Source organism: Enhydra lutris, unplaced genomic scaffold (assembly GCF_002288905.1).
Source record: "Enhydra lutris kenyoni isolate GAN:26980312 unplaced genomic scaffold, ASM228890v2 scaffoldscaffold37, whole genome shotgun sequence".
NCBI lineage: Eukaryota > Metazoa > Chordata > Mammalia > Carnivora > Mustelidae > Enhydra > Enhydra lutris.
The window spans coordinates 28,081,996-28,100,210 of NW_019154121.1; the positions used below are offsets into that span (position 1 = coordinate 28,081,996).

Here is an 18,215-nt window from a genome sequence, read left to right on the forward strand (position 1 = left end):
GAGGTCACGTAGCTGCGGAGCCAGGTGGCTGGGTTCTGGGTCTCGTCCCACATCTGTTGACACACGACACTGAAAATTACATCACACGTGGAAGGAGGATGATTCTGCAACGAGGGAAGGCCTGTCCCTGACCACCTCACCCTGAGGGCCGTCGTCTCTCCCTGTGGTGGGGAAGGTGCTGGCTGGGCCGCAGTTGTCTGTACCAAGGTGGTCTTGGCTCCGTCGCGTCGCTGCCAGTGTTCCTGTGGTGGCCTCTGTGTGGCGAAGGCAGCCTTGCAGGTGGCTAGCCCCCGGTTGGATTAATGAGGGAGTTGATGGGGCTTTTCTGCTTTGTCGTGGGGCCAGGCTCTGTGCACTGTGGGGAGACAGGGACACAGAGGGGACCGCACCCCTTGCCCCCTTTGTGAGCTATTGAGGCTCTGCTGGAAACACCCGAGGCGCTCCTGGCCCTTGAGTAACCCCTGGTCAGGCCTGTGGACAGGTAAGCAGGGATGGTGGGCGGACAAGCACTTAGAATCTTTATGGAAGCAGAACAGCTTTTCATTTTTATTTTTATTTATTTATCTTTAAAAAAAGATACTTATTCTTAAGTAACCTCTTTACCCAGTGTGGGGCTTGAGCTCAAAACCCCAAGATCAAGAGTCACACGCTCCATGTCGGGCGCCCCATAACTTTTTAGATGAAAGTAATTCCCATCTAATTTTTATTTCTTTCTGGCCTGTAGATAGAAGGATAGGTGTTTACGTGCGTCCTTCTCTGTTCAGCTGCTACATTGTGGAAGTGGGGCCTGGACAGGGGGACTCGAGTGAGGCCCCGGTCTTGGTTAGGCCTGTGATTTCCCCAGAAGGCCAAGTTGTTACAAGGAGCAGGTGCTTCTGGAAAGGAGAAATTTTGGGCCCTGGGGGCTTATAGCCACACCTCTGGTGGAGCCCCGGTCTCACCCCGGAGATTCTGATGGAACTAGGCTGGGCCTGGACGTCTGGACATTAAAAGCTTCCCTGGGGGATTCTAACACGCAGCTAGATGGAGAACCATGTTACACTGTCAGCAACTAGTCTGCTCCCGGATTAGTCAGTGTTTCGTAACTTTATGCTCTGAGGGCAAAGCCAGGTTGGCGTTGCTCTGTGATGTAGCTAGATGTCTTCTGCTCCTGAGTTCCCTTTGTCACACCAGTGCCCCACTAACTGCAGCACCCTGTTGCTGCTAAATTAGACGATGTGTGTGTGAGAGGTGGTTCTCGTCTTTAAGAGCTTATACAAAAGCTACAGATAATCAGTAATTCTGGTGGAGGCACTACAAGCTGAATGTCATGAAAGCGAGTCATGCAAATTACGGTCATCGAGAGAAGGGGCAGATTGCATTTAAGTGGAGGGGGTCCTGAAAGGCTGCAGAAGGTGGTGGTTGAGCAGAGTCCCGAGGGTTTGGCCCAGGTGGGGGGGGGGGGGGCGGTGAGCGGGAGGACAGAGTTTCACAGGTGACGGTGGGGGAGTGGGGCAGGCGTTTCAGAAATCTGTTTGGGGTGGATTCCAAGATGGCACTGAGCGCATCAGCAACAAGTCTGGGACGGAGGGCAGGGCCAGAGATAAAATGCTGTTAAATGTGCTTTAGCACACAGTGGGTTGGGAGTTGTTAAAAAGTCTTATTCATTATGTTTGTCGAGCAGATGTGAACACATCTTGATCTAGCTCAAGGAATGATTTTTCTGTAACAGATGGCTTGAATTGGGTGTACATATTTTAATTATGGTAATGCCTTTTATTGATTTTTTAAAAGATTTATTTATTTGACAGAGAGAGATCACAAGTAAGCAGAGAGGCAGGCAGAGAGAAGAGGGAAGCAGGCTCCCCAATGAGCAGAGAGCCCGATGTGGGGCTCGATCCCAGGACCCTGAGATCATGACCTGAGCCAAAGGCAGAGGCTTAACCCACTGAGCCACCCAGGCGCCCCAGTAATGCCTTTTAGGTCAGAGAAGCATGTTGCAGAGTAAATAAATTATATTTATTTTCATTTTTAATATTGAGTAAGTTAAAATATCTTTAGTATTTAAGAGAGGAAAATACACATGTTAAGATATTTTTTTCCACCCCTTTTCTTTTTTCTTTTTTCTTTTTTTTAAAGGTGAGTAGTGATTTTTTTTTTTTAAGATTTTATTTTTTTATTTGACAGAGATCACAAGTAGGCAGAGAGGCAGGCAGAGAGAGAGGGGAGGAAGCAGGTTCCCCACGGAGCAGAGAGCCTGATGCAAGGCTCGATCCCAGGACCCTGGGATCATGACCTGAGCTGAAGGCAGAGGCTTTAACCCACTGAGCCACCCAGGCGCCCCTCCACCCCTTTTCTAAATAAGCCTTTTATTCAGATGAAATCCTGATTCAGGTCTGACATGTGAACAGATAGGAGGGAGGGTGCTCTATTTGGGGCAGGGTAGTGGGCAGAGAAGGTTCCAGAACTGTGCTGGTTCAGCCTGACTTTACGCCTGTATCCCCTGTAACTCTCCGTGGCACATCCTGCTGACGTGTCTGGCACTGCATGGTTCTCGGGTCACTTGGGAGAAGCAGGGACGTCTGCCATGGGAGGCCCAGCACAGGACGTTGACTTGCCGAGCCGAGGGCTTTCAGAAGCTCATTGTAACCTGAGCAGTGAAGGTGTCAGTGGCGCGTCCTCTGTGTTGACCATGACGAGCAGATGTGCACTGAGCACCTGCAGAAGGCCAGGCCTCACTGCAGGGCCCGAGGACACAGATGGGCAGTGAGCTGTGAGGGCACGGAGGGGGACGCTCACTCTGACGCGGCTGTGAGGGAAGTCCCTAGTGAGGAGGGTCTGACCCACATTTTTCATTCTTGATGCACTTTTCTGTCATGGTGGACACGGTCTGTGTGTGGTTTAATCCAGTTGCCATGAGCCAGGTGTGGCTGCAGAGCCCTTGGGATGTGAATAGTTTAACTAAGAAATAGCGTTTAGAATTTTGTTGACCTTAATTTGAAACATAAATGGCCACATGTGGCTAATGGCTGTCACATGGGACTACTGAGACCCACTCTGTGTCCTGAAGGCTGGTGTGACTTCCTGGTCAGAGCAGGGCGTGTAGCGCCAGGAGGGGAAGGGTTTGCTGGTTGGTGGAAAGGACAGGGCTGGGGTGAAGGACGGCAGGGCGTGTGTGGGTCTGGAAGGCACTCAGCGTCTCCAGACCCAACACGGGAGGATGGGAGTCATGGGCGTGGAGCCTGGGATGTGCACAGGCCCACAGCAGGGGCGATGTGAGCTGCTGGGTACTAAACGGGGCTCGGGGGTGGTGTGGCCTGTCCGCCTGGAGGGACCTTGCATGGAATTAGTTTTCATCCTAAGGGTGTTGAGGGTTCTGTGCAGGGAGGTGACACAAGCCAATTTAAGTCTGAGAAGCGCAGCACCTGAGGAGGTGATTGGGGCCAGGAAGGCTGCAGGCCAGGTTGGGAGGGTGCCCGGGCTGGGGAGGCGGCGGGAGATGCAGAGGGAGATGGGAGGGTGGAGAGATGAGAGAGGGGCTCTGGGGTGTCTGGTGGCATTTTGATGAGGCGGGGAAGAGGTTCGGGTTTCTTACTTGCACGTCGGGGAGGTGGGTGTCATTTACTAGGACAGGGACGGCCGGAGAAGGGGAGCCTGCTTAGGAGTCAGCGCAGTTCCAGCTTCTGGGGTACTCCGCTGGATACACAGGCTGGAGGGTCAGGAATATCTGAGACTTTGTCGGGTCGTCGATGTGACTGTCACCGAGGGAGAGTATGCAGGTGACAAGTTGGGAAAACTTTGGGTCCAGCGCACAGGAAGGTCAGATTGTAACAGTTGTGCAGAGAAAGGAGGCCACGGAGGCCGTCAGTCAGGGTCTCCTGAAGAAGACTCAATAGGCCGTTCCCCCCTTTATGTCTCTGTATCTACCTATCTTCTCTGTATCTCTGTCTCTTTATGTTCCCTCTTCCTTCCTCTCTCCCTGTCTGTCTGCTCTTGCTCTAGCTCCCCATGTTTTTAAAGAGTGGGTCTGCTTTCGGTGCGGCAAGCCCAGGATGTCGTGGGCAGGCCGGCAGGCGGAGACCCAGGCGGGCGGGCACTGCAGCCTCAGGGCGGGATTCCTTCTCCTGTGGGAACCTCAGGTTTCTCTTCAGCCAGGCCTTCCTGTGTGAGTGAGGCACACCCACAGCCCCGAGGGTCCTCGGTACTTAACCGCATCTGCCAGATGCCCTCACAGCGACATCTAGGTCAATGTTGATCTGATCCCTGGGTGTGACAGCTGGGCCAGGCTGATGCGTAACGTCAGCCATCACAGAAGCTAAGAGCGGGTAGTTGAAGAAAGAAGAAAGAAAACTCTGGAAGCCAAGGGAAGACAGCTGTCCTCCGCCCTGTCAGGTGACACAGGGAGGCCTCGTGGGATGAGGGCGGAGAAGTGGCTGTTGGGTTTCCCGGGAAAGGCACTCGAGCGGCCTGGGAGGAGTTGGGTGGGGACAGATCACACAGCTGCAGGAGGAAGAGGGGTCAAGAGGGGTCACCCCCCTTCCCTCGTGACCCCTCTTCCTCCTGCAGAGGGGGGTGTGCAGACATTCTTGTGAGACGTTTGTCATTAGTCGTTTCATCCCCCAAATCGGGCAGCCGTTTACCGTCGGCCCTGGAGGTTCACCTGTATTTTCTGTGCGGCCCGGGGCTGCGTCCAGCGGCCCACCTTTTAGAGATCGGCTTGTTCGGGCTTGGCTGGGTTTGCTGTCTCTGGGGCCCGCCTGAGAGTCGAGAAGCTCTTGTTCCTAAAGAGAGACAGCCTGTCAGGACTGCAGTGTGGGGGGAGAGGGGTCCCAGGACTTTCTGACGGGGCTGTCAGCCTGGCCTGGGGGGGACGCTCCCCCACGAGCACTTTGCACCACGGGGAACCCGGGAAGCGGGTTAAAGTTCCCCAGCACGGTGGGCAGGGGGCAGTGTATGTTTGCCAAACGCGATTAAAAGTAAGCAGAGTCTCTCGCCCAGAATCTGCTTGGCGTTCCAGGAGTTCCAGGAATGGGAATTCTTGCCATTTCTCGTGCCATGTCAGGTGTCCGTTGAACGAACGTACTGCCGTTACATACTTTATTTCAAGTCTTTCTGCCTTGGGCTTCGGGTGGCCAAGAGGCCGCGTGTGGTGTCGACAGTAGCACGTGCTGCCCTCATCTTTCCTGGCGTAGAGACAGGACCTTTCTGTTCGTGAGGGCTTCTGTCACGGAGACTTTGCTGGCCGTCACGAAACAAACATTTGTGCAGCCAGGGAAGGCGTTAGCTGTGGTTGCCGAGGCAGCGAAAATCCCAGCCCGCCCGGTGGCCCCAGTAAGCAGGTGGAACGGCCTTGCAGGGCGAGGGGAGCGCCACGCTGTTAGCATTCACGGCCGTTCCGCAAGTCAGGGCTCCGCATCTTAGGGTGCAGCTTTAGTCTAGGAAACATCGACTCTGGGGGCGAGCAAAGATGATTATCTCCAACTTGAAATGCATTTAGAAAATTTGAGAAATCCCAAAATCTTTCGTAAAACCGAGGTCACTCCTCTGTGATCATTGTGTATAATTACTGTGACCACCTTTCTTTTTCATGGTTTTGAAACAGGAGTGGGTGGCTCTGTCTGCTACGCGTTTATTTTGTGTCCTGTGTATTAACTTGGCATTATGGTTGTGAACATTTTCTTGAGTAATCAGCATGCTTCAAAAACCTGATCTTTAATGGGATCTGATGCTCTGTCCTGTGTCTGTTTTAGTATCCAACTCTTTCCTTACAATTAGGGTTTTGGTATTTTGTAGCTGGGGTCAAGATCTCTTTTTCCCAGGACCTCATCTGACATGGCGGCATGTCCTTAGTGATGTCGTCTGAAGCGGCCGCTTCTGATGGGAGCATTTGCCGACAGGAGCCCAGCAGTGCCTCCTGGCTGTGTTGCTCGCCTGGGTTAACAGGTCTTTGATCCCTCGTGGACGTGTCCCTGCCGGCTGTGGTGCTCAGAAGCCCAGGCTGCAGACAAACACGAGAGCCAGACCCGTGACCCGGTCTGGGCCCTGCAGACCTTCTCCCGGGGCTGCCGCATCGTGTGTCTGTGTGAAGGAAGCTGCTTGCTTGTGGGGGCAGACGCCATCAGAGTGGGGGTCCGGGACGACGGCCTGTGTTCAGAGGCTAAAGAGCAGGGTGAACAGTTCCTTGTGGGCGAGCGGGTTGCGATCAGGGTTGGTCCTCTGTAAGTCTGTCGAGATTACTGGGTCACGTTAGAATTTCTCTGCTCTGAGCGAGGCTTGAAATGGGGGTGAGGACTGGAGCTCCCTCTCAGGAGGGCCCGAGCCGCAGAGCCCGCTTCTCCGTTGTGCACAGCAGCAGCACCTGGGAGGAGTCCAGTGTTTAATGCACGTGGATCCGGCCGTGTGCTCCCTTCCTCGCGCGGGCAGGGTGTGGTAAGGCAGGGAAGACCCCGAGAGTGCGGGTCCCTCGGGCTTCCTCCCGCCGCGCTGCTCGGTGTGGGACTCCCCCCTTCGGCGAGTCCTTCGTTCATCCCAGCCTTCTGTTGCATTGCCCTGTTCACAAAATTCCGCTGGAGGTAGAATTTACTTGCAATAAAACAAACCCACTTTAAGGACTGTTGAAGGAGACTGGACAAGTCCACATGGCCGCGGAACCACCACCACCACAGTGCAGGCAGAGAGCGCGACCACCGCCCGCACAAGGTCCCTGTTCTCTGCTGGCCGCCCCTGTCCCTCAGCTCCAGCTGCTGGAGGGCACGGACCTCTCTCTGTCACTACACGTCAGACCTGACCTTCTGGGCCTGCACGCACAGGGGGTCATACGCGGCGTCCTCTGTCCCCTGTACTCAGCTCGTGCTTCGGAGCTGCAGGCTAGCAAGGGCCATCCTGTCTGTGCCAGTTAGCACTGCTGTATGCGACCCCCCAGGTGGCTTCCTCCACCGGTACAGAATTTGGCTTGTTTCTAGGTTTTGGCTACTACAAAAACCTGCTCTGAGCATCTGGGTGCGAGTCTGTGTGGATACGTGTGTAGTTCCCCTTGGGCAAATACCCAGGCGTGCCATGGTGGTGTGTCTGTGTGTGTTTAACTTGATAAAGACCCACAGACTTTCCCCAGAGCGGTTGTGCCGTCTGTTCTTCTCGTAACCTGAACTTGCTGTGTAATGGGTTTAATGGGTGCGGTCCCCGTCACAGGCGCTGTTCGCCGTCTGTCCGTGTGCTTGTTGGTCACCTGTGCACCTTCTTTTTGTGAAGTGTCAAAACTTTCTGCCTGTTTTTTTATTGGTTTGTTTTCATTGAGGCGTAAGGGTTGTTTTCTTTATTCTGGACACAGGTCCTGTGTTAGATATGTATATTGCAAGTATTTTTTCCTAGTCTGTGGCTCGTCTTTTCATTTTCTTAGTGGTATCTTTTGTTTGTTTGTTTGTTTGTTCTTAAGTACTCTCTACCGAGCGTGGCCTCGATCTCATGACCTGAGATCAGGAGTCCCACGCTCCACTCCCTGAGCCAGCTGGGCACCCCTCTTAGTGGTCTCTTCTGAGGAACAGAAGTTTTTCATTTTATGAAGTCGAGTTTATCCATTTTTATCTTTTATGGTTAATACTTTTTTAGTGTGCCATCAAAGAAATTTTTTGCCAACATCAAAGTCATGAAGATTAAAACAATTTTCTTCTAGAGATTCTCTAGTTCTAGCTTTACATTGACGTCTGATCCATGTTGAGTCACACCATGTAAGTGAAGGATGGTAGTGGGTGCCCACATCCTCCCGTGGTTGTCAGTTACTCTAGCATCATTCGTATTCCCTTCCCTGTTGAGGTGACTCGGCCACTATGTCTAAAGTCATTTGGCTGCATATATACGCTGGCACTTTCATTGCTCGAATGATAAAATGGATCTTACGTGTTATTTCTCTGAAGGCGACTCGAGCTCTGAAGTTCACGGTGAGCGTTCATGTGCGTACTTGGCTGAATTATTTCTTAATTTAAAAATCCATTACAGGCGCCTGGGTGGTTCAGTGGGCTTCTGCTTTCAGCTCAGGTCATGATCCCAAGGTCCTGGGATCGAGCCCCGCATCGGGCTCTCTGCTCCGCGGGGAGCCTGCTTCCTCCTCTCTCTCTGCCTGCCTCTCTGCTTACTTGTGACCTCTGTCTGTCAAATAAATAAATCAAATCTAAAAAAAAAAAAAATCCATTACAGAGATATGACAAATAATTTTAATAACCCAGACCAGATCCTGGACTGGAGGGATAAAAATGCTGTAAAGACTATTATTAGGTCAAGTGACAAAACTGGAACAGGGATGACAGGTTGGATGAAAGTTTTGTGTTCGTGTAAGTTCGCGAAGTTGACAGTTGTGCTGTGGTAACATAAGAGAATGTCCCTGTTCTTAGACACACTGAAGTGTTTAGGAATGAAGGACCTTGATGCATATGATTTACTCTCGGATGATTAAAGAAGGGCGTGTGTGTGTGTGTGTGTGTGTGTGTGTGTGGACTGTGAACGATGGAGCAGGTGTGGTTAGGTGTTCACAGCAGCTAAGTCTGAATAAAGGGTGGTACCACTTTTGCTACCTTGAAATTACTTATTTCCAAATGGAAACATTTCTTTTCAAATAAAAAGGTTAAAAAAATCCATTACATCAACTTGTTAATATTTGCCTTTTCCAAAAAAGTAGGATTAAATGTATTAAAATAGCCATTAGTGGTGATTTTTTAAAAAACTAGGTTACGGTGCTTATCTTGTTTGAAATGTAAATAGAAATTTACTTGAAAAATAAATGGCCATTTTAGATGTAATCTACTCAATTTTTAAAGTATTTTATGATGTTGGCTTATGTTGCAAATGCTGTCTCTGAAATCCAGCTATGAGTTCTGTTGGGTAAACTGGCCTATTTGAAATTTTTCTGTTGGTATTTTCTATTTCTTACAATATCTTTAAGTGCCTAGTTTGATTGATGTGAGTAGTTTAAGATAATTAAGAGCCCCATGCACAAGATCCCTGTGTATGTCTTAGTCAAGAAGACGGGGTCACTATTAAGTTCCGGCATCCCTCCAGGGACTTAATGTCAACCCAGCTGTGTTTTACCAAGTACTGTTTTATATTTGATCTATTTCTGCCACAACAAAATGAATGGAAGAAGCCTTATAATCTGCCAGATACAGATGATCTGTTCTAGGGCAGAAACGGGAAAGGATTTAGAGTGAAATCAGTGTAGCCAGTAGGTTTTTGTAAAGTGATGCTTGCGTGATCTGGTCAACGAGAGCCATCCTGTCCATTTACCATGGTCAGTGAGAGCCAGTTTGTCTCCTCGCAACGGACAGTAAGAGCCATCTTGTCCACTTACTGTGGTCAACGAGAGCCATCTTGTCCACAGGCCATGATCCGTGAGAGCCATCTATCTTGTCCACTTGCCGTGGTCATTGAGAGCCATCTCGTCCATTTGCCGTGGTCAGTGAGAGCCATCTTGTCCACTTGCCGTGGTCAGTGAGAGCCTTTTTGTCCACTAGCTGTGGTCAGTGGGAGCCATTTTGTCCACTTGCCATGGTCATGAGAGCCATCTTGTCCACTTGTCATGGTCAGAGCCATCTCGTCCACTTGCTGTGGTCATTGAGAGCCATCTTGTCCACTTGCCATGCTCAGTGAGGGCCATCTTGTCCACTAGCTGTGGTCATGTCCACTTGCTGTGGTCATTGAGAGCCATCTTACCCACTAGCCATGGTCATTGAGGGCCATCTTGTCCACTTGCCATGGTCAGTGAGGACCATCTTGTCCACTTGCCATGGTCATTGAGGGCCATCTTATCCACTTGCTGTGGTCATCAAGGGCCATCTCGTCCACTTGCCGTGGTCATTGAGGGCCATCTTGTCCACTTGCCATGGTGAGTGAGGGGGATCTTGTCTACTTGCTGTGGTCATTGAGAGCCATCTTATCCACTAGCCGTGGTCATTGAGAGCCATCTCGTCCACTTGCCGTGGTCATTGAGGGCCATCTTGTCCACAAGGGGGACCCATTGATGTTTTATCTCACCACTTGTCCCTCTGAGCATCTTAATTGACTTATTCACTTGCCATGGTCAGTTCTTCATCTCTACTCACACAGTGAAGTTTGTATGTACGTTTGCTTACAGTGTATTCTGCGTAAGTAAATCTCGTTACAACCTGGATTCAGACCACATCTAATTTAGTCTTTTCAGTTCTGCTGTTCTATCTGTCCTGTTCCGTATTCCTATTATTTTTGCTGAGTACGATCTCAGCTTATGACATTGTTTTCTAAGCTTTCTGACCTCTCCAGAATCTTCTTGGTGGGTAGGGCCATCTTGAATCTTGCCAGGATTCATGCTGGTGTTTTTGTCAGGTTTCCCTATGTTGCATTGTGTCTGAGTTCATTGTCTTTGACCATATTAACTGTGCTGACCTCGACCAGAGTGTAATAACAGTGTGGATGGAACTCCAGCCTGTGGTTTAAAGCTCACACTCATTTCACAATGAGGCTAAAATAGTTCTGAGTAAAAAGCAAAGCAATGGAAAAGAGGGTTATTTGTCTCTTACCTGTCATTGGGTGTGACCTTGCCTAATGGATTCTCCTGAGATGCACCTGCTCCCCAGATGCCTCCTTTCTTTCTCAGGGGCCAGTTGGGTGGGTGCACGTACGTAGCTCTCGTTAATGGTGGTAAGCAGGCACTTGGGTCGAGTCCTGCCACCGGTGCAGGGACTCTCCTTCCCAAGCCCAGTAATTACCAGTTCAAGGACCCTTGCGCTGACCTTCCTGGGCACCTCTCAAGTGAGAATCAAGATTCAGGCACAGAGCAGTCTCTTTCTTCTGCAGGAAACAAGCAGTTTCTTTTTAGAGAAAAATCTGAAATGAGCGGCTCTAAAATGGTTTTAGGAGATTCCAAATACTAACATTTTAAAATGTCAATCTTCACAGTGATAGAAAGTTGTGTTTTAAAGTTTCATTTTTCGTTTTATATTTTCTAACTTTTTTGAGATCTCTAGGCCCCTTTGGGAATTTCTAGATTCCTGGAATTTGGACATATTCCTCCAGCCTGTGAGTGAACTTGCAGCACGCAGACAGTCTCTGCTCTTAGGGGCTCCAGAGGTCTTTTTGTTGGCACCAGTGACAACAGGTGTGCGTGGAGGGGACTAGGAGGTTGTCTGGCGATCAGGCAGACTCTAGGCCGTGGAGGCTTGTTGTGCAGGGAAGGAAGGACAGAAGGAAGGAATTCAGAATGGAGACGAAGCATTCTTGCATAAACTCCAGTCTCGTTTAGCCTTTTGCCCTATTTTGTCAGAAGCCAGTTCTAATGTGTTTCAGCTTTCCTATTTGTCTGCCCCTACAAACTTGCCCCTCTCTACCTGCCCACCCTTAAGTGTGCAGAGTTTGAGGCAGTCGGGAAAATACATCCCATGTAAGAGCGGTCTGGGCGAGGGAGAACAGGAGTAGCAGAGTGACTCCGGCAAGACGAGGACAGCGGAGCACAGCACGGTTCTATCCAGCCATTCAGGAAGGACTGGGCGCCAGAGGAGAGAGGGACGGCGTAATCTGTGATGGGAGTCACAGGGCCTCCGAGACGTGATCGAAACAGTGAGTTTTCCTGAGAGGCCCAGCTTTTCCTGACACTGAGACCTAGGACAAGCTTCTGCTTTTGACTTTCACTGAGAGTGAAGGTCACTTCTCGACTTATCTCTACAAGAGGCAGTGAACTTGTCACTGCTCTGTCTGGAGCCATGCTGAGGGCGGGGAGCCTAGATTCATGGTCCTTCGGGTGGGTACCGAGAGGCAAAGTGCGCAGGTAGCTCTCCCATGGCCTGTGTTGCTGTAATAGTAACACTGATGCCCTTCACCGCGTCCTTCACAATAACCGGCACGCGGTTTGCCGATGGGGCAGTGGATGACTCTTGGTTCATGGTATTGGTTATCCAGCTAGAAGCAGCTCCACGTCTGTAGACAGTCATTTAAGGGGGGATGACTCAGAGTCTTGCTGTGACTTTGAGAGATGACCACTGTGGCCCTCTGCCCCACACTGCGATGAGCCATCTGGGGGCTTCCTCAGGAACCCATGGGGCGCTGCCCGACAGGTGGCTGCTTCGAGTTCAGGCCGCGGAGCAAGGCCATGGTCATCTTAGCCTGGAAAGATTTCAGAGGAGTTGTCTGTGGTGGGGTTTGAGAAATCAAAGTAAGTGAAAAACAACAGCGAAAAACTGGAAATAAAAGCACACTTAGGGCTGTCAGATCGCAGCCAGGTGCTGTCCCTCCCCCGCCAGACCCCCAGCTCCTGCTGGATTCTTTGATAGAAGCTGAGGTCTTTCCTTCCAGAAGGTAGTTGGCTGGTCTGACCAGCATGTGGAAAACAGGACCAGTTGCCATTGAGGCTTGTTCAGGGGAACGATGACCAGCACATCAAGAATGCCTTTAAGTTGTGATTCTTACCAGCAAACAGATGCACAATTTGTGTCCGCAGGTGACAGCACCTCTCGGAGGAGGTGGGTTTGACTTCATCTGGCCCGTCAGGCACTCGGTCCTGCAGCTCTCACCTCTTGGTGGTGTCCTGCTCGAGTGTCAGCACCCAGGGTGACCCCCAGTTCCGTGTGTTGCCCCCTTGACTCCGACAGGAACCGGACCCTCTCCTCTTGTTCCTGAGAGAGTTCTCCCCAAGGAGACCGAGCGAGGGAGTGATTATTCACGACGCTGATCCTGGGATAGGATGCGGCTTGAAAGATCTGGGTTCGCAGTTTGTCAGGGACAGACAGACGACGGGTGCCTGACGGTCTCTGTGTGTGGGGGGGCTGTCAGTAGAAGTTTGCCCCCCAGGAAATGGAAGTGGCCACTGGCTGGGCTTCCCGGGGACTGAGCCCACACTGTTCCGAGAGCAGTCAGGCCTGCGTCCATTCAAGTGCACCAGTGAGGACTGGCCGAGTGTGAGATCTGCTGGTGGAGAGACTTCAGTGATGCTCTGTCTGCTATGGTCATTCCTGGATGCCCTCCGAGGGGGGCTTCCCTGCTCAGGGGTCTGCGGTGCGCAGTGCTGCTTCCTTTCAGTAGGATGGTGGAAGGAGAGGGGCGAGGGCAGCCCTGTGGCATAGGTCAGGGCTCTGGGTTCTCATAGTGTTTCTCCCACCATAAATCAGAATCCTCCTCATTCCTGGCCTTGAAGGCCAAGTTCAGATTCTCCCTCTCTCTCTTTTTAAGATTTTATTTATTTATTTGACAGAGAGAGATCACAAGTAGGCAGAGAGGCAGGCAGAGAGAGATTGAGGAGGAAGCAGGCTCCCCGCTGAGCAGAGAGCCCGATGCGGGGCTCCATCTACCTGAGCTGAAGGCAGAGACTTAACCCACTGAGCCACCCAGGAGCCCTCTCTCTCTCTCTTTTTAAAGATTGACTTATTTATTTGAGAGAGAGAGAGAGAGAGCACATGTGCAAGTGGCTGGGGGGAGACAGTGACAGAGGGGGAGGGAGAGAGAAAATCTCAAGCAGACTCACGGCTGAGCGTGGAGCCTGGTGTGGGGCTTGATCTCACGACCCTGAGATCATGACCTGAGCTGAAATCAGGAGTCAGACGCTTCACCCACTGGGCCACCAGGGTGCCCGCAGATCCTCTCTTAGAAGTAGGTTGTACACGAGACTTCTGAAGGTGATAGAAAATGTCAGTTCAGTTTGGTGGCCGCTTGCTGACGCCTTCCCTTGGCCCGTCCCCAGCTAAGGTTCAGCGAAAGCCTCCACCTCTGGCGCTTCTCTTCAGCCCAGCCACTGGAGGGTGCCTCTGGTTGACGGGCAGTCTGCTGGCAGGTCATGAGGGTGACATTTCTCTGGGCAGACACTCAGGGGTGGAACTGGCGTGGATCCCAGGTAGGAGGCAGGATCACCAGTGGCCTCTTCTGGCCCCTGCTCCTTTTCCTCCCTGCTCTGAGCTCGCCTGTCTCGCCCCAAGTCTGCGTGGGTGCTGGGGTGCCTATTCTGGGAGTTAACGAGAAAGAACAGTCCGTCGTTGCTCTGTGCTGGCTGCCTGGAAAGGGGTATTGTTTTTTTGTTTTTTTTTAAATATTTTATTTATTTATTTGACAGAGAGACTGAGATCACAAGCAGGCAGAGAGGCAGGCGGGGGCGGGGGGGGAAGCAGGCTTCCTGCTGAGCAGAGAGCCCGATGTGGGGCTCGATCCCCGGACCCTGAGATCATGACCTGAGCCGAGGCAGAGGCTTAACCCACTGCGCCACCCAGGCACCCCATGGAAAGGGGTATTGTAACATCCTGTCATGTCACCGGTGCCCTGGGTGAGCAGGGACAGGAAGGTGCACTTCCCCCTCTGTGCCGTGTGGGGAGGGTTGGCTGTTGGGAGCTTACCCGAGGGGTCCTGCTCCGCCACTCCCGGGGTCGGGAAGAGCAGGGGCCGGCCCCGCACGTGTCGTGTTGCTACAGGGCCTTGAAGTCGGGCTTCCTGGCTCTGGGATGGGAACTTTATTTTCCTTCTCTACCGTTTCTCAGGTGATGTTTTCTGTAAAAAAAAATATTGTCAGGATATACCTACTTTTGCTTTCATTGTCCTCAATAATGTCCTGTAGCCTGAAAGAACGACATTTGCCTCGTCAGAATCCAGTAAGAGATTTAGTAAAGCTCCCTTCCTCCCCCTTCTCTTTGCCACTGAGCAGGACGTGTGTGGTGGAGGCCCGTGGGCAGCACAGTGACTCTCCCCGGAACCCCCAAGGGCATGCTTCCTCCCTGGCCTCCCCCTTTGAAAAAGGTTCAAGTATTAATTGAAAGGACCCCCCCCCCCCCCCCCCCGCCCTGCCGTGATTATTAAGGCACAACAGCTGCAGACCTCCTGTTGCTTTGGCCTTGGGTCATTCTAGCAAGTCAGTTTGCTGGTTCAGAGTGTGTTTGGGCTCCTGGCCCCTGCGGAGCTGTCCCTTTGTCAGAGGAACACGTAGGGCAGAATTTCTGTGTCCGCTTGGTTATCGCTCAGGAGAAGTACCAGGAGGCAGAATTTTGATAGCATTGACTTTGCCTTGACACGTCTTCCCACGTGGGTGGAATGTGTGGTCAACAGGAGCCGTGGGGTGGGTAACCAGGCCAGGGCGGGTGGGTGATTTCATCAAAGGAAACCCCTCTGCTTTGTGTCTTGTAGAATGTCGTTCTTTCAGGAGGCTCCACGATGTTCAGGGATTTTGGACGTCGACTGCAGAGAGATCTGAAACGCGTGGTGGATGCCCGGCTGAGACTCAGTGAGGAGCTCAGTGGAGGCCGGATCAAGGTAGGGGGCGGGTGGGATGGGCACGTTAGCCTGGCTGCTCCCGGTCCTTCCCACGGCTGCTCCCCTTCCCTCCCAGGACGCTTTCCCCCCCATGCACAGCTGGTTCCCCCCCATGCACGGCTGGTCGCCCCCCCATGCACGGCCAGTCCCCCCTCCATGCACGGCCGGTCCCCAACCCCCATGCACGGCTGGTCCCCCTCCCATGCATGGCCGATCACCCCCCCCATGCACAGCTGGTCCCCCCCACCCTGTGCACAGCCAGTCGCCCCCCATGCACAGCCAGTCCCCCTCCCACACACGGCCAGTCCCTCTCCCGTGGACCAGTGGCCGGGGCCTGAAGGAGGAACAGGTTGGTTTCTCAGCTGCTCGGTGAGACTACATTTGGAGATTTGCTGCCTGAACTCCTTCCAAGAGTGTAGCTTAGGCTGACGGCCACTGGGCTGGCCACAGCCCCTTGGTGCCCACGCTGACCCACGGCTGCCGGCAGTTTCTCTGTCTTACAAGAGATGAGACCTGTTGTGTGACGACCAGCATGCAGGGAGAGGGGTCCGTTCTCAGTGAGGGTCTTTCACGTCCTTTGCAAACGTTCTCATTAAACTAAAATAACTAGCTGTAGCAGCGTGTGTGTGTCCTTCTGAGGTCATGTTCCGAATGCGCTGGTGTGTTCCCTGAGCTTCCAGGCGGGACCGGGCTCTGGTGTGGGGAAAATGGGAGCAAACACACACCCTTCAGCCCAGCGGATCACACTCTTGGCGAAGGGTCATTTCTCACAGTAGTTTGGGACACTTGATCTAGCTCTGCGATGCTAAAACAGCTAATTTGTGTTGTAAAAAAACACTAATTGGGTTAATTGCTTGGATTGTTTACTATTTAAAATGCCTTTAGCCTCGTGAGCGCCCGCCCCTCCTTGACCACGGGCCTCCTCTGCACCACTGCGCCGGGACGGGGGTGGCTCAGACACTTCCACCCGGAGGCCACATATGGCTGATCCCCACGGAGGGACTCGGACACAAGGGATGCGCCTCGTGCCAGTGGTGGGAGGAGGCCCCACTGTCTGCGCTCGGAGCGCGTGTCTGGTCAGCCGGGAGCTTAGCGGTGACCCATCGTGTGCCCTGGCGGGTGACCGTGCGCCGTCTGCTTTCCAGCCCAAGCCCGTGGAGGTCCAGGTGATAACGCACCACATGCAGCGGTACGCCGTGTGGTTTGGGGGCTCCATGCTCGCCTCAACGGTAAGTCCTCCCCAGGCCGTTCTGTGTCTCCTGCCTGCGCTCTTTGTGGAGCGGGAGCAAATCCGTCCGGTCCCGGGTGGGTGGTGCGCGCCCGCACTGTGCCTGCCACTCGGGTCCCGGAGAGCTAAGATCTGTCCCGGGTGTTTCCCTTGCGCAGCGAGTCCCTGCCGGTCAGGGGTTATGGGTGATATGGCAGGTGAAATCCAGACGTCACCCCAGACGCCTTGCTTTAGTCATTAATTCCTGTAACCATTTCACGTAACAACTCCTTTTTCTCCTCAAATTCGCCAGTAGCTAGTGTAATGCTAATTCCGGGGTGCATGTAGCTGGTATAAGTGGGGACCGAGTCCATTTTAAAGAAATGAAATAAGGTCCCGGTCTGTAGCTTGGGCCTTGGAGGGGCGCGGAGCTTCCCGCAGGGGCCTGGCTGAGGGGTGGGGTGTAGGGGCAGGACTCTCCGGCTGGCGTCCTGGGGTAGGACTCTGACCTCCTTTCGGGAGGGTCTCGAGATTCCCTCTAACCACTGCCCCGCAGCCCGAGTTCTTCCAGGTGTGCCACACCAAGAAGGACTACGAGGAGTACGGCCCCAGCATCTGCCGCCACAACCCCGTCTTCGGAGTCATGTCCTAGCGGCTGCTTGACACGGTCCCCCGGTCACGTCGCGCTGGTGAGCAGGTGCCGTCGGGGCTCGGGCGAGACCGCAGCTCCTGTAAATAGTGGCGTTTGGTGTCGATGTCGAGAAGCGTGCTTGCGTCGCCGAGTGCATGAGGCAGTCCAGTGCACGTCACCCGTGTGCCCGCTGTCCGACGGCCCTTCCCCCGCCGCCCCTCCCCAACCCGCCCCTCGCCTCCGTGCCTCCCCAGCTTCTAGTGGGCGAATCCAACTCTGGAGGAATTCACCTGCGACTTGAAAAATCGTTAGGAAAAAAAAACCCAGAAGATGACACAAAATAGTCCCCCCAGGAAAGAATATGGGGCTGCAAACCCTTTTCCTCCTAGCCTATTTTTGTAAATAAAATGTTATAAACTTGCAATACAAATTGATGTTTATATTTCCTATCATTTTGTATTTTCTGGTATTTGGTACAACTGGCTGATTCTGAGCACGGGTAGATACTGGTGTCATGGAGTGCCGTGAGAACACGTTTTTCATCGTGAGGCATGTTCTGATATGTCTGTAGGCAAACAAAATCAAACAGCAGACTTTTTTTGGCCACGTTTGCTAGAAAATGATTACACTTTATTGGAGTGACATGAAGTTTCAACGCTAAACACTGTTGTATGAGAATCATTACCGATAATGTACCTTCCATTTTCCTGTTTGAACTTTCTGGAAACTGTTTTATAGAAGACGCTGGTTTGCTCTTGGTTGTGTTGGGTGAAATGCTGCCTTGCACCCTTGTAATAAAAGCAGTTAGACTCTTTATAAAGATTTCCTGTTGTGCTGTGCTGGTCTTTCGGGTGTCTGCTCTGTGCCCAACTGGCAACTGTACCAAGCTTGGGGAAGGAAATTTCCCAGAGCGAGGAGGACTTCCTGTCTTCAGTGACCGCTGCGTCCCGCCCCGGAGTCCAGGAAGTGCCGTGGGACGGGTTTTGGGGGCGGGCTGGGGCGGGAGTCTCTTACGGATTTCTAGCAGCCCTTCCTGGGAGTTCAGAATCCTTGCCAGCGGCTTCTAGTAACTGCTCCGCCGTTTGCTGAGTAGATCACTGGCTTGAAAGGTACTTGGCTGAACTAAGACATTCAGTGTTGCTCCATTCTTCGTGTGAT

At 52.5% G+C, this 18,215-nt stretch overlaps 1 protein-coding gene across 4 annotated transcripts in view; it reads left to right on the forward strand.

The window, feature by feature from the left end:
* The window catches only part of LOC111154416 (ARP3 actin related protein 3 homolog B), a 76,533-nt gene extending 58,654 nt beyond the window's left edge, over window positions 1-17,879 (forward strand). For 3 of the 4 annotated variants that reach the window (XM_022513995.1, XM_022513999.1, XM_022513997.1), the window contains 2 exons: window positions 15,094-15,219; window positions 16,365-16,976. In XM_022513995.1, the coding sequence (XP_022369703.1) occupies window positions 15,094-15,219; window positions 16,365-16,688 (450 nt within the window). In that variant the 3' untranslated portion in view covers window positions 16,689-16,976. The other variant, XM_022513996.1, reaches the window with a different exon arrangement.
* Window positions 17,880-18,215: the final 336 nt, after the last annotated feature.